The sequence below is a fragment of the Monodon monoceros genome, unplaced genomic scaffold, assembly GCF_005190385.1.
Source record: "Monodon monoceros isolate NGI ecotype Baffin Bay Population unplaced genomic scaffold, NGI_Narwhal_1 Super_Scaffold_2, whole genome shotgun sequence".
NCBI lineage: Eukaryota > Metazoa > Chordata > Mammalia > Artiodactyla > Monodontidae > Monodon > Monodon monoceros.
In genome coordinates, this window is record NW_021703776.1 from 47,614,167 (window position 1) to 47,639,350 (window position 25,184).

The following is a 25,184-nucleotide window of genomic DNA, read 5'->3' on the forward strand; positions in this document are numbered from 1 at the left end:
TTCATAAACAGAGATTAGATTACCTCAACAAAAGGGTGTCCATTTCATCTCTGTTTGATGTTGATTTACCTCATTTAGTATTAAATTGAACATTTCAATAGGTACAAAATAATATTACTCAAATTAAAAATTGTCTTTGAAAAACAAAAGTATCTTTGGGACTTTTGTAACAGTCATTTCAGACAGTGTGATGTCAAAGAACACAGAATTTGAGCAGATGAATATTAGAGCTCTATCACTTACAGTGTGACCTTAGGCAAATTATTTAACCTCTCTGAGCCTCAGTGTCTTTGTCTGTAAACATAAAGATCACAACTCAGGGTTGTAATGAAGGGTAAATAAAATAATGTTTACAAAGTTCCTAGCACAAGGTAGAAACAAAAAATATTAATCCTCTTCTTGGAGAAAACATAGCATGTTTTAACAATCCTATGTAACTGTACATTTCTACAAAATTAAAGTGAATCAGCAATGTTCTCCCTTTTGCTTTTATTATACATTCATCTAAATTCTTTTTTCATCCCTCAGTAATGGAAATAACAAAACTTTAAAGTGCTATTTCATAAATTCAAATTATCCATGGCCTTAAAATGGACATATTTATAGTTTCTCCACAGTTAGGCACAAAAGCATGTTGAAATGAAAGAAAACAAATAACCGTGCATTCCTACCTGACATACTCTATGGATTCCAAAGTCTCCTTTGATCCAAAAGTATGAGAAATGCCCATACCCTGTCTGAAATAGATACGCAGCAACCAGAACCCGAATGTGCATGTACACAGGCAAAAACTGTTGACAAAAATAAACAGGTGAAATACATGCTGACACTAACTATACCTAAATTACCATAACCAGTAAATTTAACCAAGATAATGGAGCATCATTATTACTCAGCATTGGCGCAATGAAAAGATTTATTCTTGAAAATTAAGCCTTGTAGCAGGGATTAAAAAAGTAGACTTTGGAATTAGAGACCTAGATTCAAATTCTGGTTCTGCCACTCATTAGCTATGTGACTTTAAACTTGAGTTTCTAAACTGCAAAATGAGACTATCTTCTCCTTCCTCAAAGGGTCTTGTGAGGAATGAATGAGTTAATAAATGTGAGGCGCTTTGTACATTTCATCCAATTTGAATTAAATATATTATATCCATAATTATTAATCACCATATATATGCTGAATACAAGGTCACTCTGGAGTTCACATTTTCTCAAGAAGATAAAAAACAAAACAAAGGGCTTCCCTGGTGGCGCAGTGGTTAAGAATCCGCCTGCCAATGCAGGGGACGTGGGTTCAAGCCCTGGTCCGGGAAGATCCCACATGCCGCAGAGCAACTAAGCCTGTGCACCACAACTACTGAGCCTACACTCTAGAGCCCACAAGCCATAACTACTGGGCCCGCGAGCCACAACTATTGAAGTCCTCACGCCTAGAGCCCGTGCTCTGCAACAAGAGAAGCCACCACAATGAAAAGCCCGCACACCACAACGAAGAGTAGCCCCCGCTCGCCACAACTAGAGAAAGCCTGTGTGCAGCAACAAAGACCCAGTGCAGCCAAAAATAAATTAAAAAAAAAAATCCTAAAGAATTAAAAAAAACAAAAAACCCCCAAATCCTACATTCTTGGCCCCACTAAATATACAGAATTTAGACTTGTAAATAAAATCGTCACATGACTACTTAAAATATTTGATTATTCAGCAAAAATTACATTTAAAAAACATATGCAAACTTAATTCAGAAATATTTCCCTTCTAATCTTATTTTATAAAACAATTTTATTTTACACTCCTGCATGTGTTTCATCTTCACCATGAGTTTTCAGAGCATCACATCTTCACTTCTATCTAGGCTGAAAGAAATATAACATATTTCTAATCTATATTTTATGGGAGTCACTGGAAATATTATTTACAAGTCCTAACTCTCTTAACCTTAGAACACTGTCATGTGTTCTCCCCACCACCTATTAGTCCTTTAGGTGTATAGTCACGATCTCTACAACACAGGCAGTGTACTGCTTTTTAAAATGATCTTTAACAGGCTTGTTTAGTGACATCCAACCTTTGTAATTATAAGGCCGTTCTTTTAGGAATAATTACTAAATTTATGTAAACATTTTTTTGGCTTCTATTTTATAGACTCATCTGATCACCTCTGTAATTATCCAGCATTAACACTGGTTATGGCCATTTTAGTTTAACATGTCTTCCCTAAGTGATACTTTGTAGGATAAAATAATTGAGCAGACGCCTTAAACTGATTTTATAAGGCCTCGAACATATGCATCTTTTGTATATATCCTCGAATGCATTCTTGAACACATCTTTTTCTTTTCTGAGGGATAACATTTTTTTCTGGAAGGAAAACCCCCTGAATTATAATGTCATAAATTCTTCAACATAGTCTCCACTCTAGCCAGGCTGTTAGGTTCTCTGTCTCCTAAACTGGTCTTTCTTGTACTTTCCCGTCACCTCTCCTTTGTTTATCTGTTCTTTATACCCTGGAATGTTCTCCTAACCACATTTTGTTTATACAAATACTATCCTTCTTTAGAGCCCTGGTCAAATTTTCCATTCTTTTACTCTCAGATGAAAGTCATTTCTCCTTTTGAGTTCCTTTAAGCACCAACAATCTATATATGAGTTTATATTTATTGCTTTTCATCATTAGTTCTTTTTAAATGTCTTATCTCATTAGATCAGAAATTTTCAATGAAGGTGTAACATATTAGAATCACTGGGATGAAAGTGGGAATACAGTATTGAAATAGCCTCAAAACTTATCTAACCTAAACCTGTATCTTTACCTCATTCTTGAATGCACTCTAAAATATTCCCTTCAAGGGCTTCGCTGGTGGCACAGTGGTTGAGAGTCTGCCTGCTGATGCAGGGGACACGGGTTCGTGCAGCAGTCCAGGAAGATCCCACATGCAGCGGAGTGGCTGGGCTCGTGAGCCATGGCTGCTGGGCCTGCGCGCCCGGAGCCTGTGCTCCGCAAGGGGAGCAACGGGAGAGGCCACAACAGTGAGAGGCCCGCGTACCATTAAAAAAAACAAAACAAAAATTCCCTTCAAGTATTTGAGCACTTTTTAATAGCAGAAAACACACAAATTCCCAAGGCAATCCATACCATTTTCAGATGGTCATTAATTGCTATAAAGTTTCTTTTCATGAAAAGTTGAAATCAAACTCTATGTAAAAGCTACCAAATTAAGCTGTCTAGGGCAGTGCTGTGTGATGAAAATAACATGTGAGCCACATGGTAAATTTTTAATGTGGCTACCAGACATTTAAACAGTTAAAAGAAATAAGTGACTGCCAGGTTGCTGGGATCCAGGGACAACTTCCCCGGGAGAACGCACAGCAAGCCTCAGGCTGGTGCAACGTCACGCTGGCCCCTGCCGCGGCAGGCTCGCCCCACACTCTGCGCCCCTCCCTCCCCCTGGCCTGAGTGAGCCAGAGCCCCCGAATCAGCTGCTCCTTTATCCCTGTCCTGTTTGAGCAAAAAACAGATGCCCTCCAGCGACCTACATGCAGAGGTGGGGCCAAATCCAAAGCTGAGCCCCTGGGAGCTGTGAGAACAAAGAAGAGAAAGGGAAATCTCTCCCAGCAGCCTCAGAAGCAGCGGATTAAAGCTCCACAATCAACTTGATGTCTGTGGAATACATGAATAGACAATGAATCATCCCAAATTGAGGAGGTGGACTTTGAGAGCAAGATTTATGATTTTTTCCCCTTTTCCTCTTTTTGTGAGTGTCTATGTGTATGCTTCTGTGTGAGATTTTGTCTGTATAGCTTTGGTTCCACCATTTGTTCTAGAACACCATTTGTTCTATCGTCCTTTTTTTTCTTAAATTTTTTTTCTTAATAATTTTAATAACTTTATTTTATTTTACTTTATCTTCTTTCTTTCTTTCTTTCCTTCCTTCCCCCCTTTAGACAACGAATCATCCCAAATTGAGGAGGTGGACTTTGAGGGCAAGATTTATTCCCCTTTTCCTCTTCTTGTGAGTGTGTATGTGTATGCTTCTGTGTGAGATTTTGTCTGTATAGCTTTGCTTCCACCATTTGTCCTAAGATTCTATCCGTCTTTTTTTTTTTAATTTTTTTCTTAATAATTATTTCTTAAGTTAATAACTTTATTTTATTTTACTTTATTTTATCTTACTTTATCTTTTCTTTCTTTTTTCCTTCCTTCACTCCTTCCTTCCTCCCACCGTCCCTCCCTCCCTCCTTTCTTTCTTTCTTTCCTTCTCTTTTCTTTCTTTCCTTCTTTATTTCTTCCTTTCCTTCTTTCTTTCTTTCTTCCTTCCTTCCCGCCTTTCTTTCTTTCTTTCTTCCTACTTCTACTAATTCTTTCTACTTTTTCTCCCTTTTATTCTGAGCCGTGTGCAGGAAAGGCTCTTGGTGCTGCAGCCAGGAGTCAGTGCTGTGCCTCTGAGGTAGGAGAGCCAACTTCAGGACACTGGTCCACAAGAGACCTCCCAGCTCCACATAACATCAAACGGCAAAAATCTCCCAGAGATCTCCACCTCAACACCAGCACCCAGCTTCACTCAACGACCAGCAAGCTACAGTGCTGGACATCCTATGCCAAACAACTAGCAAGACAGGAACACAACCCCACCCATTAGCAGAGAGGCTGCCTAAAATCATAGTAAGTCCACAGACACCCCAAAACACACCACCAGACGTGGACCGGCCCACCAGAAAGACAAGATCCAGCCTCATCCACTGGAACACAGGCACTAGTCCCCTCCACCAGGAAGCCTACACAACCCAATGAACCAACCTTAGCCACTGGGGACAGACACCAAAAACAATGGGAACTACGAACCTGCAGCCTGCAAAAAGGAGACCCCAAACACAGTAAGATAAGCAAAATGAGAAGACAGAAAAACACACAGCAGATGAAGGAGCAAGATAAAAATGCACCAGACCTAACAAATGAAGAAGAAATAGGCAGTCTACCTGAAAAAGAATTCAGAATAATGATAGTAAAGATGATCCAAAATCCTGGAAATAGAATAGACAAAATGCAAGAAACACTTAACAAGGAACTAGAAGAACTAAAGATGAAACAAACAATGATGAACAACACAATAAATGAAATTAAAAATACTCTAGATGGGATCAATAGCAGAATAACTGAGGCAGAAGAACGGATAAGTGACCTGGAAGATAAAATAGTGGAAATAACTACTGCAGAGCAGAATAAAGAAAAAAGAATGAAAAGAACTGTGGACAGTCTCAGAGACCTCTGGGACAACATTAAATGCACCAACATTCGAATTATAGGGGTTCCAGAATTAGAAGAGAAAAAGAAAGGGACTGAGAAGATGTTTGAAGAGATTATAGTTGAAAACTTCCCTAATATGGGAAAGGAAATAGTTAATCAAGTCCAGGAAGCACAGAGAGTCCCATACAGGATAAATCCAAGGAGAAATACGCCAAGACACATACTAATCAAACTGTCAAAAATTAAATACAAAGAAAGCATATTAAAAGCAGCAAGGGAAAAACAACAAATAACACACAAGGGAATCCCCATAAGGTTAACAGCTGATCTTTCAGCAAAAACTCTGCAAGCCAGAAGGGACTGGCAGGACATATTTAAAGTGATGAAAGGGAAAAACCTGCCACCAAGATTACTCTACCCAACAAGGATCTCATTCAGATTTGTTGGAGAAATTAAAACCTTTGCAGACAAGCAAAAGCTGAGAGAGTTCAGCACCACCAAACCAGCTTTACAACAAATGCTAAAGGAACTTCTCTAGGCAAGAAACACAACAGAAGGAAAAGACCTACAATAACGAACCCAAAACAATTTAGAAAATGGGAATAGGAACATACATATCGATAATTACCTTAAATATAAATGGACTAAATGCTCCCACCAAAAGACAGAGATTGGCTGAATGGATACAAAAACAAAACCCATATATATGCTGTCTACAAGAGACCCACTTCAGACCTAGAGACACATACAGACTGAAAGTAAGGGAATAGAAAAAGATATTCCATGCAAATGGAAACCAAAAGAAAGCTGGAGTAGCAATTCTCACATCACACAAAACAGACTTTAAAATAAAGACTATTAGACAAAGAAGGACACTACATAATGATCAAGGGATCGACCAAGAAGAAGATATAACCATTGTAAATATTTATGCACCCAACATAGGAGCACCTCAATATATAAGGCAAATACTAACAACCATAAAAGGGGAAATTCACAGTAACACATTCATAGTAGGCGACTTTTAACACTGCACTTTCACCAATGGACAGATCATCCAAAATGAAAATAAATAAGGAAACACAAGCTTTAAATGATACATTAAACAAGATAGACTTAATTGATATTTATAGGACACTCCATCCAAAAACAACAGAATACACATTTTTCTCAAGTGCTCATGGAACATTCTGCAGGATAGATCATATCTTGGGTCACAAATCAAGCCTTGGCAAATTTAAGAAAATTGAAGTTGTATCAAGTTTCTTTTCTGACCACAACGCCATAAGACTAGATATCAATTACAGGAAAAGATCTGTAAAAAATACAAACACATGGAGGCTAAACAATACACTACTTAATAACGAAGTGATCACTGAAGAAATCAAAGAGGAAATAAAAAAATACCTAGAAACAGATGACAATGGACGCACGACAACCCAAAACCTATGGGATGCAGCAAAAGCAGTTCTAAGAGGGAAGTTTATAGCAATACAAGCCCACCTTAAGAAACAGGAAACGTCTCGAATAAACAACCTAACCTTGCACCTAAAGCAATTAGAGAAAGAAGAACAAAAAAACCCCTAAGTTAGCAGAAGGAAAGAAATCATAAAAATCAGATCAGAAATAAATGAAAAAGAAATGAAGGAAACAATAGCAAAGATCAATAAAACTAAAAGCTGGTTCTTTGAGAAGATAAACAAAATTGATAAACCATTAGCCAGACTCATCAAGAAAAAAAGGGAGAAGACTCAAATCAACAGAATTAGAAATGAAAAAGGAGAAGTAACAACTGACACTGCAGAAATACAAAAGATCATGAGAGATTAGTACCAGCAACTCTATGCCAATAAAATGGACAACCTGGAGGAAATGGACAAATTCTTAGAAATGCCCAACCTGCCAAGACTGAATCAGGAAGAAATAGAAAATATGAACAGACCAATCACAAGCACTGAAATTGAAACTGTGATTAAAAATCTTCCAACAAACAAAAGCCCAGGACCAGATGGCTTCACAGGCGAATTCTATCAAACATTTAGAGAAGAGCTAATACCTATCCTTCTCCAACTCTTTCAAAATACAGCAGAGGGAGGAACACTCCCAAACTCATTCTACGAGGCCACCATCACCTTGATACCAAAACCAGACAAGGATGTCACAAAGAAAGAAAACTACAGGCCAATATCACTGATGAACATAGATGCAAAAATTCTCAACAAAATACTAGCAAACAGAATCCAACAGCACATTAAAAGGATAATACACCATGATCAAGTGGGGTTTATTCCAGGAATGCAAGGATTCTTCAATATATGCAAATCAATCAATGTGATAAACCATATTAACAAATTGAAGGAGAAAAACCATATGATCATCTCAATAGATGCAGAGAAAGCTTTAAACAAAATTCAACACCCATTTATGATAAAAATCCTGCAGATAGTAGGCATAGAGGGAACTTACCTCAACATAATAAAGGCCGTATATGACAAACCCACAGCCAACATCATCCTCAATGGTGAAAAACTGAAATCATTTCCACTAAGATCAGGAACAAGACTAGGCTGCCCACTCTCACCACTTTTATTCAACATAGTTTTGGAAGTTTTAGCCACCGCAATCAGAGGAGAAAAGGAAATAAAAGGAATCCAAATCAGAAAAGAAGAAGTAAAGCTGTCACTGTTTGCAGATGACATGATACTATACATAGAGAATCCTAAAGATGCTACCAGAAAACTACTAGAGCTAATCGCTGAATTTGGTAAAGTAGCAGGATACAAAATTAATGCACAGAAACCTCTGGCATTCCTATACACTAATGATGTAAAATCTAAAGTGAAATCAAGAAAACACTCCCATTTACCACTGCAACAAAGAGAATAAAATATCTAGGAATAAACGTACCTAAGAAGACAAAAGACCTGTATGCAGAAAAGTATAAGACAATGATGAAAGAAATTAAAGATGATACAAATAGATGGAGAGATATACCATGTTCTTGGATTGGAAGATTCAACATTATGAAAATTACCACCGAAAGCAATCTACAGATTCAATGCAATCCCTATCAAACTACCACTGGCATTTTTCACAGAACTAGAACAAAAAATTTCACAATTTGTATGGAAACACAAAAGACCCTGAATAGCCAAAGCAATCTTGAGAACGAAAAACATAGCTGGAGGAATCAGGCTCCCTGACTTCAGACTATAGTACAAAGCTCCAGTAATCAAGATAGTATGGTACTGGCACAAAAACAGAAAGACAGATCAATGGAACAGGATAGAAAGCCCAGAGATAAACCCACGCACATATGGTCACCTTATCTTTGATAAAGGAGGCAGGAATGTACAGTGGAGAAAGGAGAGCCTCTTCAATAATTGGTGCTGGGAAAACTGGACAGGTACATGTAAAAGTATGAGATTAGATCACTCCCTAACACCATATACAAAAATAAGCTCAAAATGGATTAAAGACCTAAATGTAAGGTCAGAAATTGTCAAACTCTTAGAGGAAAACATAGGCAGAACACTCTATGACATAAATTCCAGCAAGATCCTTTTTGACCCACCTCCTAGAGAAAGGGAAATAAAAATAAACAAATGGGACCTAATGAAACTTCAAAGCTTTTGCACAGCAAAGGAAACCATAAACAAGACCAAAAGACAACCCTCAGAATGGGAGAAAATATTTGCAAATGAAGCAACTGACAAAGGATTAATTTCCACAATTTACAAGCAGCTCATGCAGCTCAATAACAAAAAAACAAACAACTCAATCCACAAATGGGCAGAAGACCTAAATAGACATTCCTCCAAAGAAGATATACAGACTGCCAACAAACATATGAAAGAATGTTCAACATCATTAATCATTAGAGAAATGCAAATCAAAACTACAATGAGATATCATCTCACACCAGTCAGAATGGCCATCCTCAAAAAATCTAGAAACAATAAATGCTGGAGAGGGTGTGGAGAAAAGGGAACACTCTTGCCCTGCTGGTGGGAATGTGAATTGGTTCAGCCATTATGGAGAACAGTATGGAGGTTCCTTAAAAAACTACAAATAGAACTACCATATGACCCAGCAATCCCACTACTGGGCATATACCCTGAGAAAACAAAAATTCAAAAAGAGTCATGTACCAAAATGTTCATTGCACCTCTGTTTACAATAGCCAGGAGATGGAAACAACCTAAGTGCCCATCATCGGATGAATGGATAAAGAAGATGTGGCACATATATACAATGGAATATTACTCAGCCATAAAAAGAAACGAAATTGAGCTATTTGTAATGAGGTGGATAGACCTAGAGTCTGTCATACAGAGTGAAGTAAGTCAGAAAGAAAAAGACAAGTACCATATGCTAACACATATATATGGAATTTAAGAAAAAAAAATGTCATGAAGAACCTAGGGGTAAGACAGGAATAAAGACACAGACCTACTGGAGAACGGACTTGAGGATATGGGGAGGGGGAAGGGTGAGCTGTGACAAAGCGAGAGAGAGTCATGGACATATACACACTAAGAAACGTAAGGTATATAGCTAGTGGGAAGCAGCCGCATGGCACAGGGAGATCAGCTCGGTGCTTTGTGACCGCCTGGAGGGGTGGGATAGGGAGGGTGGGAGGGAGAGAGATGCAAGAGGGAAGAGAGATGGGAACATATGTATATGTATAACTGATTCACTTTGTTATAAAGCAGAAAGTAACACACCACTGTAAAGTAATTATACCCCAATAAAGATGTTAAAAAAATAAAATAAAATGCCTATATGAAAAAAAAGAATTAAGTGAAATTAATTTTAATAAACACATTTTATTTAATTCAATATATCCAAAATATTATCATTCTGACATATACCATGATATTTCATATTTTTTCATACAAAGCTTTTGAACTTTGTATGCATTTACCATAATTAATCATACTTAATCTCATATATATTTCACATTTACAGCACATCTCAATTCCGACTAGCTACATTTCAAGTGCTCAATGGCCACATGTGGCTAGTGGCCACCAAAATGGATAGTCTAACTCTAGAGCCATATGCACACACTTAATCACTTTTACATCTGATAGTTCTATGAATAGTTGAAAACAGATGTCAACCGAGGCTAACCATTCCCAATTACTTGAACCACTCTCCATAACGCATGCTTTCGAGCCCCTTCAAGACTGAGTCTGGGCCTACAATGTTGAGACTTGGTTATATTTAAACAGTAAATACAACCATTTAAATTGAATTTAACACTATCAGAACAATTTGCCAAGTTTCTACCAATGTTGGATTATTACAAATTTCATGTAATACTTCTCCCAAGTTTTTAAGATATTTTTAAACCAACAGAAAAGTTTCAAGAATAGTACAACGAACAACTATTTACCATGCTGAACTATTTAAAAGTATTTGCAGACCATCTGTCTGCAAATTTAGACCATCATCCCTAAATATCTTAGCAAGTATCACCTAAGAAGAAAGAATAGTTTCTTGTATAGTTCTTATATTATCATTATAATACCCATGAAATTAAATATAAATATAATAGTATGTACTGTATAATCCATATATGAATTTCCTTGATTGTCCCAGTGATATCCTTTATGATTAAAAAAATTTTTTTTTGATTTAGGAACCTTGAACCAAGAATCACACATTGCATTTAGTTTTCATTCCGCTTTAGTCTCCTTTAATTCGAATTGTTTTCCTTTTTGTCTTTCAGGAGTCAAGTATTACTTACAACAAAATTTTAGTATTAAAAGTGTATTGAGAATCCAATTTCATTAGAATTAATAGGCTGACTGCTGGTTCTCTTCTTTTTCTAGCCCCACATATTTTCCCTTAAGACATTTTACTTAGGTCCCTTCATGGAAGTTACTTACAAACTCTCAAAGGAGAAAAACCCACAATGGAACACAAAATCATCTACTGTATATACCTAACTTGCTGCACTCTCTGTATTTAATTCACAATATTTTATCCATATCTCATATGTTATGTTTAAAAGAATGTTTACACCAACAATTGCAATCTGCCAGACCATCTGGATTATTTTAATAATTCTCTGTAATTTTTGACATAGTTTCTATTTTGCTATAAAAACATGGCACAACTAAAGTCTGACATATTTTACTCAAAATAAAAAAGCATTAAGATTAGTTAATTAAAATAATCATGACCATTAAAAAGTTTTTAATGAGGGTAATCCCACAAATATCCAAGAATCAAGTCCTCAAATACATTATAACCCATGCTAATAATGCTTTGCCAGTGTAGATACAGGTAATTTTTAACCACAAAATTCTATATAAACGAACAGGGATATGTTAATTAATCATAACTGTTAATCTGTTAATGAAAAGTAATGTCCTTCCAGAATACAGATGTTTTTAAACTGTAACTTAGAATGTATTGGGATATAGTCTAAGATGTATTAGAATGCTAGCTTGAGAAATAATTATAATAGAATGCCAAATCGCTTTCATCCTTTTATGATCCAAATCTTTTCTGGAATCAATGAGTTAAAGAACTGAATGTGTCATTAATTCTATCTGATTTTTTTTTTTTTTTTACACAGTACTATTACCCTTTATATGTCAGCAATTAATTATGTCTTAAGTGGCATTCTCTCAAAACCCTCTCCCCACCTCCCTTCAAATTAAACTAATCTTTTTTCATATGTCAAAGATATTTCTATGATTCAATATTCATCTTTTTAGAAAATCTGCTAAATTTATCCTACAAATTCTGAACTGGGCTTATGAACTAATTCTTACTATCTTCATCTCTCCTTGCTTTGGATCTCTTTTATTGTCTTGGTTCTTCCACAGTTACCTGAATTCACTAGGTCCCCTTCAGCTGCAGTGTCACAGGAGTTTTACTATTGTCACAAATATACATATCATAGCCATACAATTTCAGTAAAAATTATACCTCTTCCTCTGCCTTTTGCCCTTCAAACGAGCCATCCATGAAATCACCAGTAATTTTTGAAAATAATAAAGAGACTTAATGAAGAATAATGTTAGTATTTTCTAATTGTTAGAGATATCTGAAAAACCCTAGTATTATTCATCTTCTTAACTGCTGCAATGGAAATTTCAAAATACTGCTTTCTGGGCAACACTCCCCTATTATCTCAACATTGACTCAATGTTAAATGGAATCACTGATTCTATGTTAAGTTACTGTTTACAGATGTGTGCTTTATATAAGCAAATAAAGCAATAAAAACCAGTTCAGTAGTTCCCAAATTATGAAAGAACTTGTTAAACTTTTAAAACATATTTTATAGAAATCAGTTTGTACCTTCCCTATAAAAACTTGTGTGAAAGTGGTTATTAGATACCTAGGTTTACTCTTAAAAGCTTGTTTTAAATGTATGTAGCTGTATGTTACAATTCTGAACACATTTTTTCTACCCCTACCAAATCCAAGATGTCCCCGAATCATGAGAATCCAAAGTCTAAAAGACATAAAAAGACACCTACGGCTAAGGGAAAAATGATTTTGTCCAGGTACAGAGGGCACTAGGTGAGCAAAGGAAGGGTCCTCCATCTCATGGAAGTGGTAATACTTATGAAGTATGGCACATAATACATGGTCAACATCAGCAGACCATGGGTATCTGAGTACTCTGAATACTGGGGCAAGAGAGTTCTAAGTTTTTAAACTTTAAAAATATAAAAATGGTTGGTCAAACTTCCTAACATACAGTGAAGGATAGAATATAAAATATAATCATCTAATTTGATTTCTTTTAATAGTAACTTGCCTATTCTAAATCCTTTGCAATTAAGTATCATCTAGAAAGTTTCTTGATAACTTTAGTTGTTCAGAAAGACATGAAACAATACCCTTAGATTATTAGCTGTTCCTACTACCTTAAAATTAAGGCAAAGTAAATATAAATTATTGCTTTATCTTTTAAAAAATAATTATTTTGCTTTTAAGACTATACATTCTCAAAGAGTCAGATGGTAGGAGAAAAATGGGAAGACAGAAAAATTGGGTGGGAAATAAGAATGGTCTCCAAATGGTAGAGAATATAAAACACAAAAGAATTGGTGCCCTTAAGGAAACATTAAAGTGACATTATTTCCTATATTTTCAGAACTTAAATTCAAAATACTTACTGTACTTGCTCCAGAGATATGATAAATCAAAATCACAAGTTGCATCCAGCCTTTCCATTCATCTGTTTGTTCTCTATTTAACACTTTAGTCTGTGTAAAAGAATCAAAATTTGCTTTAAAATTCATCATGAAGCTATTATTTGGACAGTATACATTAAATATGTTAACATTTTTCTCATAGGATATAAAGCTAATGCTTCTTTCAAAAGAACGCTGGGGGAAAATCAGTTAAAGATTGTCATTTTATTTCTTGATAAAAGAGATAATAAAACTATTTAAAGTATAATATGAATCTGAAAATGAATATAAAAGAGACTTTAAATATTTAAGTTGATACTTATGGTTTTATATTAAGATTACTTTTAAACTATGACAGATATGTTTGTAAATCTAAAAAAATGGCATTTAATAATTTTCTTTAAGAGAATCTTAGAATTTCAGTTAGAAAAGATCTTACAGTTCTTTTATACTTTATTGTGGAAAAAAAGCTCCTTTATTATACTTTATTTTCTCTAGAATATTCCCACTGGAAATGAAGAACTGATTAATCATCCTCATATGAAAGTTATGTCTTACAATAGAATTTATTAATTCAAATAAATGACTTATAAAGGAGTTATATTAATATTCTGAGCAATTACAGTAATACTAAAATAGGAATTCAGAATATTGTGAACAGTGCCCACATTATTATATAAGTTCTAATTTGTGTGTACATGTCTGACTATATAAACATATAAATATAAAAAGTGTTTATTAGTATAATTATATGTTTTTAACTTATAAATGATAATAGTATCTCATGTTTGAAGACCATTACAAAATTGGGAGCACCTCAACTTTCTCCATCCTCAAGCAGGCAAAATGACACCAAGTCATGATATCTTTTTCACAGGTCATTATTTTCCAACTTTTCAACAATCTTTATGAAACTATGAACTTTCTCCAAACTGTTTCAAAAAAGCAACAGTTGAGTCCACTAAGTGAAGTACAGCTGCAATATTCCTTCATCCTCTTCTATATATGTAAAGGTTTGTATATTATGGCATGATTTTATTTCATTAATCTACACTTTGTAATGAGATGAAAAGGATAAGATGAACTAAAAAGAAAATGACTCTTACCTCCTTAGTATTTTCATTGTAAAATACTCCCAAAACCAAGATGTAGATAATTGGAATAAAGAAAGTTGAATGTGTATAAAATTTGTTTTCCTTCATAAATAGATTTGCACGGTCACACATATAGAAATAAGCCATGATCAGGCCAAGTTTGCAGAAAGACTGTAAAAGTATTCCTAATGGAGACACAGGCGGATTGATAATATTTTTCTTTTCTTCTCCACTTTCCAAATCAGTACAAGGCTTATTCTTCCGATGAGCGTTATGATGAATTATATAAAAAATTAAATATCCAATAATAGATAAAGTGAAAAAACAAGCAGCTAGCTTCTGTAGGAGAGTAAGAGGAGGCCGAGGTTGACAACAGGAACCATCTACAGGCTTCAAAATCCTGTTGCAATACACGTTCATAAGAATCATTGCACTCTGTGAAAAAATCAAGTTATTTCATTATTATCTTGTCAGTAATGTATTTCCCATTAGATTTTCTCCTGTGAATACTACCGTTTCAGCACTGAAACCAAAATGCTTTTGTACTTTTTGCTACCATTTCCCAAACACTGATGTAAATAATGGTATTCCTTCAATCTGTAAATAACTAGTTCAGGGTTTTTCCAACTTCTTGGGTTATTAACCGTAATGAAAAATTCATTTTATAATGTGACTCAGAACACATATATGGGAAACAATACCTATCCTTACTACTTGGAATGCATCTGACTTTTTTCCATTCTATTCTTTAAAAAAAGAAAAAAAATGCTGATTTCATGGCTGTTAATGGGCTGTGACCTTTGGTTACAAAAATACTGACAGATGTCAAGGACCAAAGAAATTTAATTAGCAGATTTTCAATACAAAAGATACCAAGATACTTAAGATAGAGTCCCAAGAATATAAAATAACGGCCACCAAAAATAATTAATTCTTAGCTAACAGTATTTATAATATGCCCTTCATTTGGTTTACAGTTTATGGACCACTTAGGATTCAAGAGTTTTAAGATTTCTAATTTTAAATGAGGTGTAGAATCTTCAACATGGTTTCATTATAATAAAAATATTCTAGGCAAGCTGTTAAGTATTTCTAGTTGAAGGTTCAGTCAAATCTAGTTTATGAAAACTGTATAGTTTAGGTACCCCTAGAACTCTTAAGATGATTATATTATTTAAGCCTAAAACATTCAAAGTACTCAGTTATTTAGAAAATCTCATTCTCTTAGCTCTGAGACTTCAGGAGACTCTGAGCCTGGAACTCTTGCAGATACTAGCCTACAAACTCCATCCCAAGGTTCTTAACCAGTTCCAGGGAGTCCACAAAGCCCTGAAAAAATATGGAGAACCGTGTGTGTGTGTGTGTATGCAGACATGCATTTTTCTTCAGGAGAGGAATACAACCATTACTTTTAATTAGATACAGGGTTATGTGATCCTCAGAAAGGTTAAGAACAACTGCTTTATAAGAAAACAATAACTCTAAGTAACATCTATTGTACTATGTGTGAAAATTTATAATTATGCAGCTCTCTTTTGTACTTAACCTAAAATCCTTTTCCACCCATCAATCTGGATTTGTTCAGTATCTACTTTGTACATTGAATCATGTTTAGGGTATCAGAACTAGAAGGAAATAATAAAAATCATTCTACATATTAAAAAAATGTGCTCTTCACAGAAGTTTTTTTTTTTTTATGGTACGCGGGCCTCTCACTGTTGTGGCCTCTCCCGTTGCGGAGCACAGGCTCCGGACGCGCAGGCTCAGCGGCCATGGCTCACAGGCCCAGCCGCTCTGCGACATGTGGGATCTTCCCGGAATGGGGCACGAACCCGTGTCCCCTGCATCGGCAGGCGGACTCTCAACCACTGCGCCACCAGGGAAGCCCTTCACAGAAGTTTAATCTTGTAAATTTAAGGTTCAAGGCTAAGAGAATATAAAGCAGTAGTTTTCAAACATGAGTGTGCTGAGAACTTATAAGCTTTATATGAAACAAGGGATATTAAGAGTAACTAGCACTCACTAAATGAAGTCGCATTTCCTCCCTTCCGTAACTTTCTCCCTTAGAGTATACTAAAACTCTCACTTATATATTCAGCTAAGTGATGGAAAGCAAAATTATTTCTAGATCTATGTTTAGATAGAATAACTGCAACTAATTAAGACTGCAATTAAATTATTTGTTACATTATAGTGACATATAGCTATAACCAATTAGATATTACAGTCTGTACTGACAGATACAAGAATTCTTACAGTTTCTCTGCTTGATTCAGGAAGATGTAAGCCATCCAAAGATTCCATGATGGTTTCTTGAGCAATTAATTTGGAAACACTGAACATCTTAACATTCGATTTAGAATTTCTGATGCTGCTATTCAAAATACTGATTGCAGCTTCATTGTAGGCATCTATCTTCTCATTAGTGATCATTTTCCTATTTTCACTTAATAGATCTTCATAAACAGGATCTGCACATGAAACATATTTTTTAAAATACCCTTAAAAATCCCTACTGGTAGAAATTATAATCATTCAAGTTAGTTAACTGCATTTCATATTTTGTTGTTAAAGTTCAGAGAATTCCAAGCACTTAATAATTCATTTTAAAATAAAGTTGGCCAAGGTTTGCAATAGATTTCCTATCTTGTATTCAATTTTTGAATCAATCCATAACCCTCTTAAAGTTAAAGAACTTTTATACCTCTTCTCTCTTAGGTACATAGCTTTCAGGAAACATTTTTATGTTCTAGCATGTCTTAAGAGTTTAAAAATTTTGGATGCTGGGTTATAGCAGGTAACTGGAGTTTAAAACTGGATTATGGAAGATGGCCTAATTAAGAATAGCAGCCAATCTTTTTTTCCTCCTGTTGCTGATTCATTTTGCAAACTTTGTTCACACAATTAGGAGGTAATATTATTAAGGATCGAGGTCTTTTATCACTTACCATAAATCATTTAAATTTAACTTTTTCCTCACTTTAGTAATAGAAAGGTTAACAATGAGTCTGTAAATGAAATAGGGATTTTGGAAGAGATTATCACCACCGTGTTGTTTCTCTCAGCTTGACATTAAACTTGGAAACAATCATAAGAGTTTCTGACAAACAACTTGAATTGCTAAAATACCCAAGGCATTTCATATTGTGCTAGGCATTAAATAATGGACATTCAATAAACTCCTGAAATGACTTGATCTAATGTCAACTTTCTCTTAAAGAATTTCATTACCAAGTATAAACTAGCTGGTTTGAATTTAAATATATTGTCGATTCCAAAGAATATTTACTTCCAATGAACCTAATATTATGAACCAGACAATTTTTTCTCTATTTCCCAATCACAATAAGTATACTTGGTAAGAAATTAAAAAATCAGAGGCAAACATCTTATTTGCCTTTAGGACTTATTCTCTTTGTTATACTCTGCAGCTGTTCTACCTGCTAAGGTTCCTTGGAAAATCTCTTTATTTATTATTAATTTTTTTTTTTACTTATTATATTTATTAGTCTGTCTATTCCTTAAGTTCAAAACAGGAAAGCAAATAGCTCAAATTTATTCTAATTTTTCAAATCTTATTTCAAAATTTATTCTCATAAAGTAGTAATTCTGCTTCTTGAAATAGAAAATAGAAACCTATACCTCAAAATATATACAAAATGTCATTTTTTCATTACTTATCCCTTACCTTGTAAGACCCAATACACATCACTAGTCTTTGCCAATTTTTCTAAAAGTGGTGCTATGGAGGTAATGTTCATTTTATATTGGGAAAGTGCTTCGTTGCTGCCATTGTGAATTTTAATAGACCACTAAGAGGAAGTAAAAATTAAACATTAATTATTTGTCACAGAAAAATTAAAGTATATCATTTCCTCTGTTGTAACAAAGGTTGTTTTAAGATAATTCCCATTCTTATTCAATATTAGAATAAAGTATGGTCAAATTATTTCATGAAATATATGAAGGCAGTTATAAAAAGCTGATATAAAATTAGACTTTCAATGTATAACATTCAAGAAGAATGTAATTTTAGATATAAAATAATATTGACATTTACCATCAAATTTCCTAAGTTCATTCAGATCTTTTAAAAAAAGTATCCATCTAATTAATAGAAATAGGAATTAAAATATAAGTATAATCAAGAATTCTATATAACATAAGTTAATTTTTTCTTAGCATGTTCTTAAGTATGAAACAAAAATCATTATGTAAGAATACAGATAATAACTTACTGTGGCAGCTCCTGCTACAACCACATGGGGCTTTGCAACAGAATCCTGAAGAAAGAAAAATCTTTATAATAGTGTTATATTCAGTTCAGGAAATTAACGCAAGTAATATCCCTTAATTTTTTCCTTTAAATTTAAGTTCTTCTTCCATTTAAATGCATTTTAATTTTCTAGGGTTCCTTATCAGATTCTTGTTACAACAAGATGGACACCCCATGCCTAAAACCTTACATGGTTATATGACTATACAGGATGGCATGAGGCTTGTATGGCTAATTCTTTGGTGTTCTTTAAAACAAAAACAAAGACAAAAAAACACTACTGAAATCTAACAGTCTGAATTCTGAGTAAACTGTGTAAAGCTCTAGTATATTATGTCATCCAATTAAAAAGTATTCTTGGAAGCCTAAAGGGTATACAGTTTAAGTGTTAAATAAAATGCAGTGCTCTAAAGAAACATGATCTTTTGGGAAAGCCAATCTAGTATGTATTTAACAGTAAACTGATAATTATTATAGACCATAATGTGGAAAAAAATGAGAAATTTGGTAGAGATCCTCGCCTAGTACAAATTATACTATTAATAATACTATCAGTTATATAGTACTTAGTAATTTACTAAGTATTTCTCTTAAATTAGCTCATTTTAATATAGATTCTTGCCACTTGTTAGATAGGCAGGAAGATATTATACATATCTTATAAAAAAAAGGCGATAGACTCAGAAAGGTTTATAGCTATTGCTGAGGCCTGGCAGGAACAAAGCCAGAACTTAAGTCTTCCAACTACTGGGTTCAATGCATCTTCCACAACATAGAACATCTGATAATATAATCACACAATCAAACAATGCACAATTGTTTCTTGTGCACAAGAAACAATTAAAAACAAGAAATCAGAAAAAGTCCAACCCATATATAAAAATAGAAATGACAGTTACTGTCTCATTATGAAGGTAAAACATGCTCAGTGGAGAAAACTATGAAAGCAGAGAAAATAACAAAATTAATCTATTTCTCGTCAGAGATATTCCAGTTTCCAGTCTAGCATGCTCCATTTTACATTGCTACTTTAGTGAAACTTTCCTCATCTGTAGGTGGCTCCCTTTCTCACTCTTCACAGTGGTTATCCCAAATCATTTTTTCCTTACACAGGTCCCTCCTGTCCTCCTCACTTTTGGCATAAAGCCTAATTCTCAAACTTCACAGAGAAAACAGAATTCATCTGGCTTGTGTGCTCTTGCCTTCCTTCCTCCATTCTTACAACTTTGTCCATATGCTCACCCAGTCTACCTTCCTCTGACAGGAGAGTAAACAAAATATGTTCCTATTCTGCTTAATGGCTAACCCATTGCTCTGCATTTATATCTCCTCCCTTTTTACTTCTGGAGCTATATCCATAAGTTATCTCCTCAGACTCCTGAATTATCCATTTCATCCTTCTCTACTCTTCTTTCTTCCTTCAATCCACAAAATGTTAAATCATCTTTATCCGCAAAAAATGCTCCTTCAATCTCGTCTCACTCTCAAATTCTTGCCGTTCACACTCCTGACCAACAGATTACTTGGAAGAGCATTCCGCTTTCACTATACTAATTTCTATATCTCTCATTTATGCCTCAACTTACCATGTTTTGATTTTGAATTAACCATCCATTAAAACTGCCCTCAGAGCCCATTAATGAACTCTGAATTGCCAAGTCCTGTAGTTTCATTCTACCCTATATAGTTCCTAAAGTGACACTATCCACTTTTTAAAACTCTTTCCTTCTCTGTGTGTGATATTAGTTATTCTTCTTCTGCTTTTCCTCTTACCCCTTTTACTACCTCCTCTAATAATCTTTTTTATAGTTCCATTTCTACACTCTCTTCTTTAATCTATACTTGCTGCCTATTCAATTATTTCTATTCAAGTCACCTCAAATATCAACTCACTCCATACCAAGACTCCCCAAATCCATCTAAGTAGCTCAGACTTAATGACTACTGTTCACCTGCAGAATTAAATCTAAATTGCTGGTTTCCTTAATTACCTATATCTGCCATTCACCTAGAAGCTCTTTGAGGAGAGGAACTCTGTTATGTTAACCAGGGTATCAACGGTGTTTAGCCTGGTGCCTAAAATATGGCAGCTGATTTATAAATATCTGTTGGATAACAGTAGAGTTGTTTAAATTCAACTTTGCTTTTATGCCTATAAGTCTATTTCAGTTCATAAGTATATCTTTCTAATCCACTGTTCTTCTAGAAATATTATCTCCTCTGTAAAGCTTTCTTAGATCTTTACTACTCTAAACCACCCTCATCCTAAGTGCCTCTATCCATGGTGCTTTCATCGTTCTTTGTGCTCAGTTCTATTGTTACCCTTCATATTATCATACCTTTATTCATAAGAAAGTCACTATCTACTAGATTGCACATTCCTCAAGGCCTGAGACTGGGGCTAATTCCCAGTCACATTCCTAATACTTAGAACAAAGCTAGTAATAGTACATACATAATAAAAATATACAAGTTTGTATTCTCAGGATCTAGCAGATTATGGAAATATTAAAAAATAAATATATAAATACATGCATACATACATACATACTCTTTGATTGAAACCAATGAACTAATCAATCTCAGGTAACTACATGGCCATCTATCCAAATAAGCTGAATCTTTCCTCTCCCCCAATAATCATAAGGAGTTTTACAACAGAATCTAAAGCTCCAAAAACTAGTGTTAGCAAATTATAAGAACAGAAGATCTGAATATGCAATATATCTCCAGGTTAGTAAATAACAAAGGCTTTTTGTGATCTTGCCTGACTTATAAATTATATTACACTGATGTTTGTTTAACTGTGAATTTCTACTACTTTAATGGATATACTTTCAGGTCCAGCACAAAGGTAAAACACATGTTTAAATCATCTGAAATATACTCATAACATTATACTTCTGGACATTTAAAAACACATCAATAAAAACAAAATTATGTGAGATCCCAATTTTCCAGAAAGTTGAATTCTAGAAGTTGTCTGCATGTTTGTTTTTTGAAAACTTAAACATTTTCTTAAAGAAACAAAGTTAAAAATGTTGACTAGGTTCTCACTGGATCCTACCAAAGTCTATTTGGTTGCCGTACTAAACACTTATTGGGAAAAGAAGCAAAGAGAAATATCATTGCAACACAAGTAATTAAGCAAAACAAGGTCAACAAAATTGAATATTGTTTTATCCATCCCAAATGCAAATACCTCTGGAAAAGAATACAGGTTTAAATAAAGGACTGATAAGGAGCTATACGGAGAGACTGTGGAAGTTCTAAAGTGGATTTGTGAGAAGTTAGGGGTTTTCTGAGGTTAACAGCATACTTGCCTTATATCTAATTTAACTCCAAACATTACGAGCCAAAACAAATTAGGCTCGACTTTTAGGTCACAAATATAATGATAAAAGGGAAGAAAACAGGATATTAAAAAAAAAAAGTTTCCTGAAGTTATCAGGACATGAGTTTGCAGAACAAAGTGGACAAATGCTCAAGAGAATGTATATAGTGCTAGAAAGATGATCTGAGTTTGAATTAACTGAGCTACAACAGTAACAGAAAGTTTTAAATCAGTAAAGTGTGGTATAAGCATAATCACCATAGGGTTAGAATGGTGATAACAGAGGCATTGGATCAAAACTTTGTTCTCTCAGTAAAGTGATAATCAACCCAGCATGGTCGAAATCAAAAAGGCTGGTATAAAGTACAGGAGAGTGGGACAGGTGAGTATGCGAGAATGAGTTTTCAAAATGTGATTGCTCAAAACCAGCAAGGCCTATATTTTCAAATACAGACCTCAGTCCACACTTTGATACACTGTTTCATAGAACCATTAACCTCTGGATGCCACAGAAAATCCTAAAAGAGAAATGTAAGAAAAGAAGTCAAAGAAAATATTGTATGCACCATTCAAAATAAACTTTAACATATCTCTTATAGAGTACTTAAAAGTAAAACACTACCTTATCTACAATATCTTCATCTCTCATCCCATTTTGGTAAGAGTCTCACAATAGTTCTCCTTATGTCCACTTTTGCTTTTCTCTAAAATATTCCCCACATTTTAGTCAGAGTAATGTTTTAAAATTTTAAATCTGATCTTGCCACACCCTTGCTTAAGTATTCAAGGACTTTCAATCAGATGCCCTGAGAATAAATTCCAAAGTCCTTAAAATTCCTAAGAAGTTGCAGGATCTGGCCTCTGCCTAGACATTCTGTCTTTTCTCCTGCCATTTTCCCCCTTGCTAAGTGTCCTTTTGGTTCTCATTCAGCTCCTGCAATGCTCTATGTGCTCCTTTTTCTCCAGGGCTTTGTTCCTGTTCCTTCTGCCTATAATGCTCATAAATTCTCCCCCTAAGCCTAACTAGCTTGAGGCCTCAGTTAAAACATTATTTCCTCAAGGAGAAAAACTACTTTTAATAATTCCTTGTTCTATACATTTCTAATGCCCCACTTTTTCCTTTTTGCTATCCTTATCCCATGTTTAATTGCACGTAGAAAACTATAATGACTCATACACTCCATTAGATCTAGGACATTGTTGTCTTGATCCCCATCTGTATTCTCAGTATCTAGAAGTCACCTGTGACTGGGAATTCAAGAAATTAATATATGTTCTTTTATGAACTTTGATCCTAAATACATACTGGTTTCAAATTAACGTACAAGATTATTTTTTCCTGGATAAAAATCTGAGAGACCAAATTTTCTCTGTTATTACACAAAATAGTGCACACATTTATGAAATTATCTTAATCTACTTATCTACTCCCAATACACTGGAACACATTTAGCATGTTCAAAGCATTAGCTGATCTGCAAATAAATTAACCAATGAATAGTTTCAACATTATAACATTTAGCTTACTGTTATATGAACTTACCACTTTAACTGATGCAGTCTTGTCTTCAAAAGGAATGTTTTCATGCTGCCATAAAAAAGGGGGAGAGTCAACAGAGCAATATTAATGTGTAGATTAACTGTATGTAAATAATTCCTCCTTTAGCTGCTTTTGTTGACTCATTTATACACCATATCCCAATTAACTGCATTCAACATGAAGGGGAAAAGACCTGCATAGACTGCCAAAAAATAAGTGATATTAAACTGTTTATATGTGATCTTCAACGTCTAAGATGTAAAGATAAAACTCCAACTATGAATAAGCAGGTATGTGAACATGCCTATGTAAATTATCTTTTTGCCAAGCTTCCCATGATTCAAATTTAATCCTAGTATTATTATCTATGGTAGAGACCGACTGCTGCCAATGTAATATGGCTAGATGTAATATGGGTCATTTCCAGGCTGAAGTTCGCAGGGCAATTCTAGTCTCTGCCTTAACCTGATACAGAGACTGATGAGGTTGAATGTCCCAAATGGTACAACTAGAAAATAGTAAAAATTCCAATAGCAAAAATCGCTGAATGACTGCATGGAGCAAAGCCCCTTGCCAAACCACCTAGGACAAGCAGTGCTAAGTATTAAGACTGTAGCATGGTTTGCTGCTGCAGCAACATCTAGTCTATTCTCACCAATATACTAGTACAGGCCCTGTCTAAACAGGAATGGACATATATGACTCTAGTTTATTGTAGATTTCACTTAGAAGACAGTAAATAGTCCAGTTGTAGAAAAAAATTAAAATCCAGAGACTACAACTTCTTGTAACTAAGTGTTCCATAAAAAGAATAAAAATCCTTTCATAGTTAAATATCCAGGATGGAACAGGGGTGGTTAATAAGAAGCTAATTCTCTTCCTAAAACCAAGGTTGAAATGTTTTCATTAATTTAACCAGGCAGTATTTGCTTTTATAATGAAATAAAGTTTGCTTTTATCAACAAGCTAAATTTTAAAATTCTTATTAGTTCTGCTTAAGCATCTTTTCCCAAAATGACTTTTTAAAAAAAAAATTTTATTGGAGTATAGTTGATTTACAATGTTGTGTTAGTTTCAGGTGTACAGCAGTGAATCAGTTATACATATACATATATCCATTCTTTTCCCACATGGGTCATTACAGAGTACTGAGTAGAGTTCCCTGTGCTATACAGCAGGTCCTTATTAGTTATCTATTTTATATATAGTAGTGTGTATATGTCAATCCCAATCTCCCAATTTATCCCTCCCCACCCTATCCCCTGGTAACCATAAGTTTGTTTTCTATATCCGTGACTCTACTTCTGTTTTGTAAATAAGTTCATTTGTACCCTTTTTCCCCAAAAGGACTCTTGAGGCCATTAATTCAACAGAACTTTAAGGTATGATATATGAAAAGAGCTTTCTTGGTCAAATAAGTCTGGGAAATACTGGGACAGAGAAAAATCATATAGGTGTTCTCCTCCTACTCCATTCTAACCTTTAACAAATTCTTAGAGAAATAGTGTGTCATGAAATTTCTTTTTCC

The 25,184-nt window shown here is 34.5% G+C and overlaps 1 protein-coding gene across 3 annotated transcripts in view; it reads right to left on the bottom strand.

Annotated features, from left to right (window-relative positions):
- Window positions 1-25,184, bottom strand: part of CASD1 (CAS1 domain containing 1) — a 75,693-nt gene that overhangs the window by 27,414 nt on the left and 23,095 nt on the right. For 2 of the 3 annotated variants that reach the window (XM_029233563.1, XM_029233562.1), the window contains 8 exons: window positions 23,660-23,704; window positions 22,572-22,634; window positions 18,745-18,789; window positions 18,195-18,318; window positions 16,763-16,977; window positions 14,519-14,941; window positions 13,395-13,484; window positions 672-791 (listed from right to left, as the gene is read on the bottom strand). In XM_029233563.1, the coding sequence (XP_029089396.1) occupies window positions 672-791; window positions 13,395-13,484; window positions 14,519-14,941; window positions 16,763-16,977; window positions 18,195-18,318; window positions 18,745-18,789; window positions 22,572-22,601 (1,047 nt within the window). In that variant the 5' untranslated portion in view covers window positions 22,602-22,634; window positions 23,660-23,704. The remainder of the gene's footprint in view (window positions 1-671; window positions 792-13,394; window positions 13,485-14,518; window positions 14,942-16,762; window positions 16,978-18,194; window positions 18,319-18,744; window positions 18,790-22,571; window positions 22,635-23,659; window positions 23,705-25,184) is intronic. The other variant, XM_029233564.1, reaches the window with a different exon arrangement.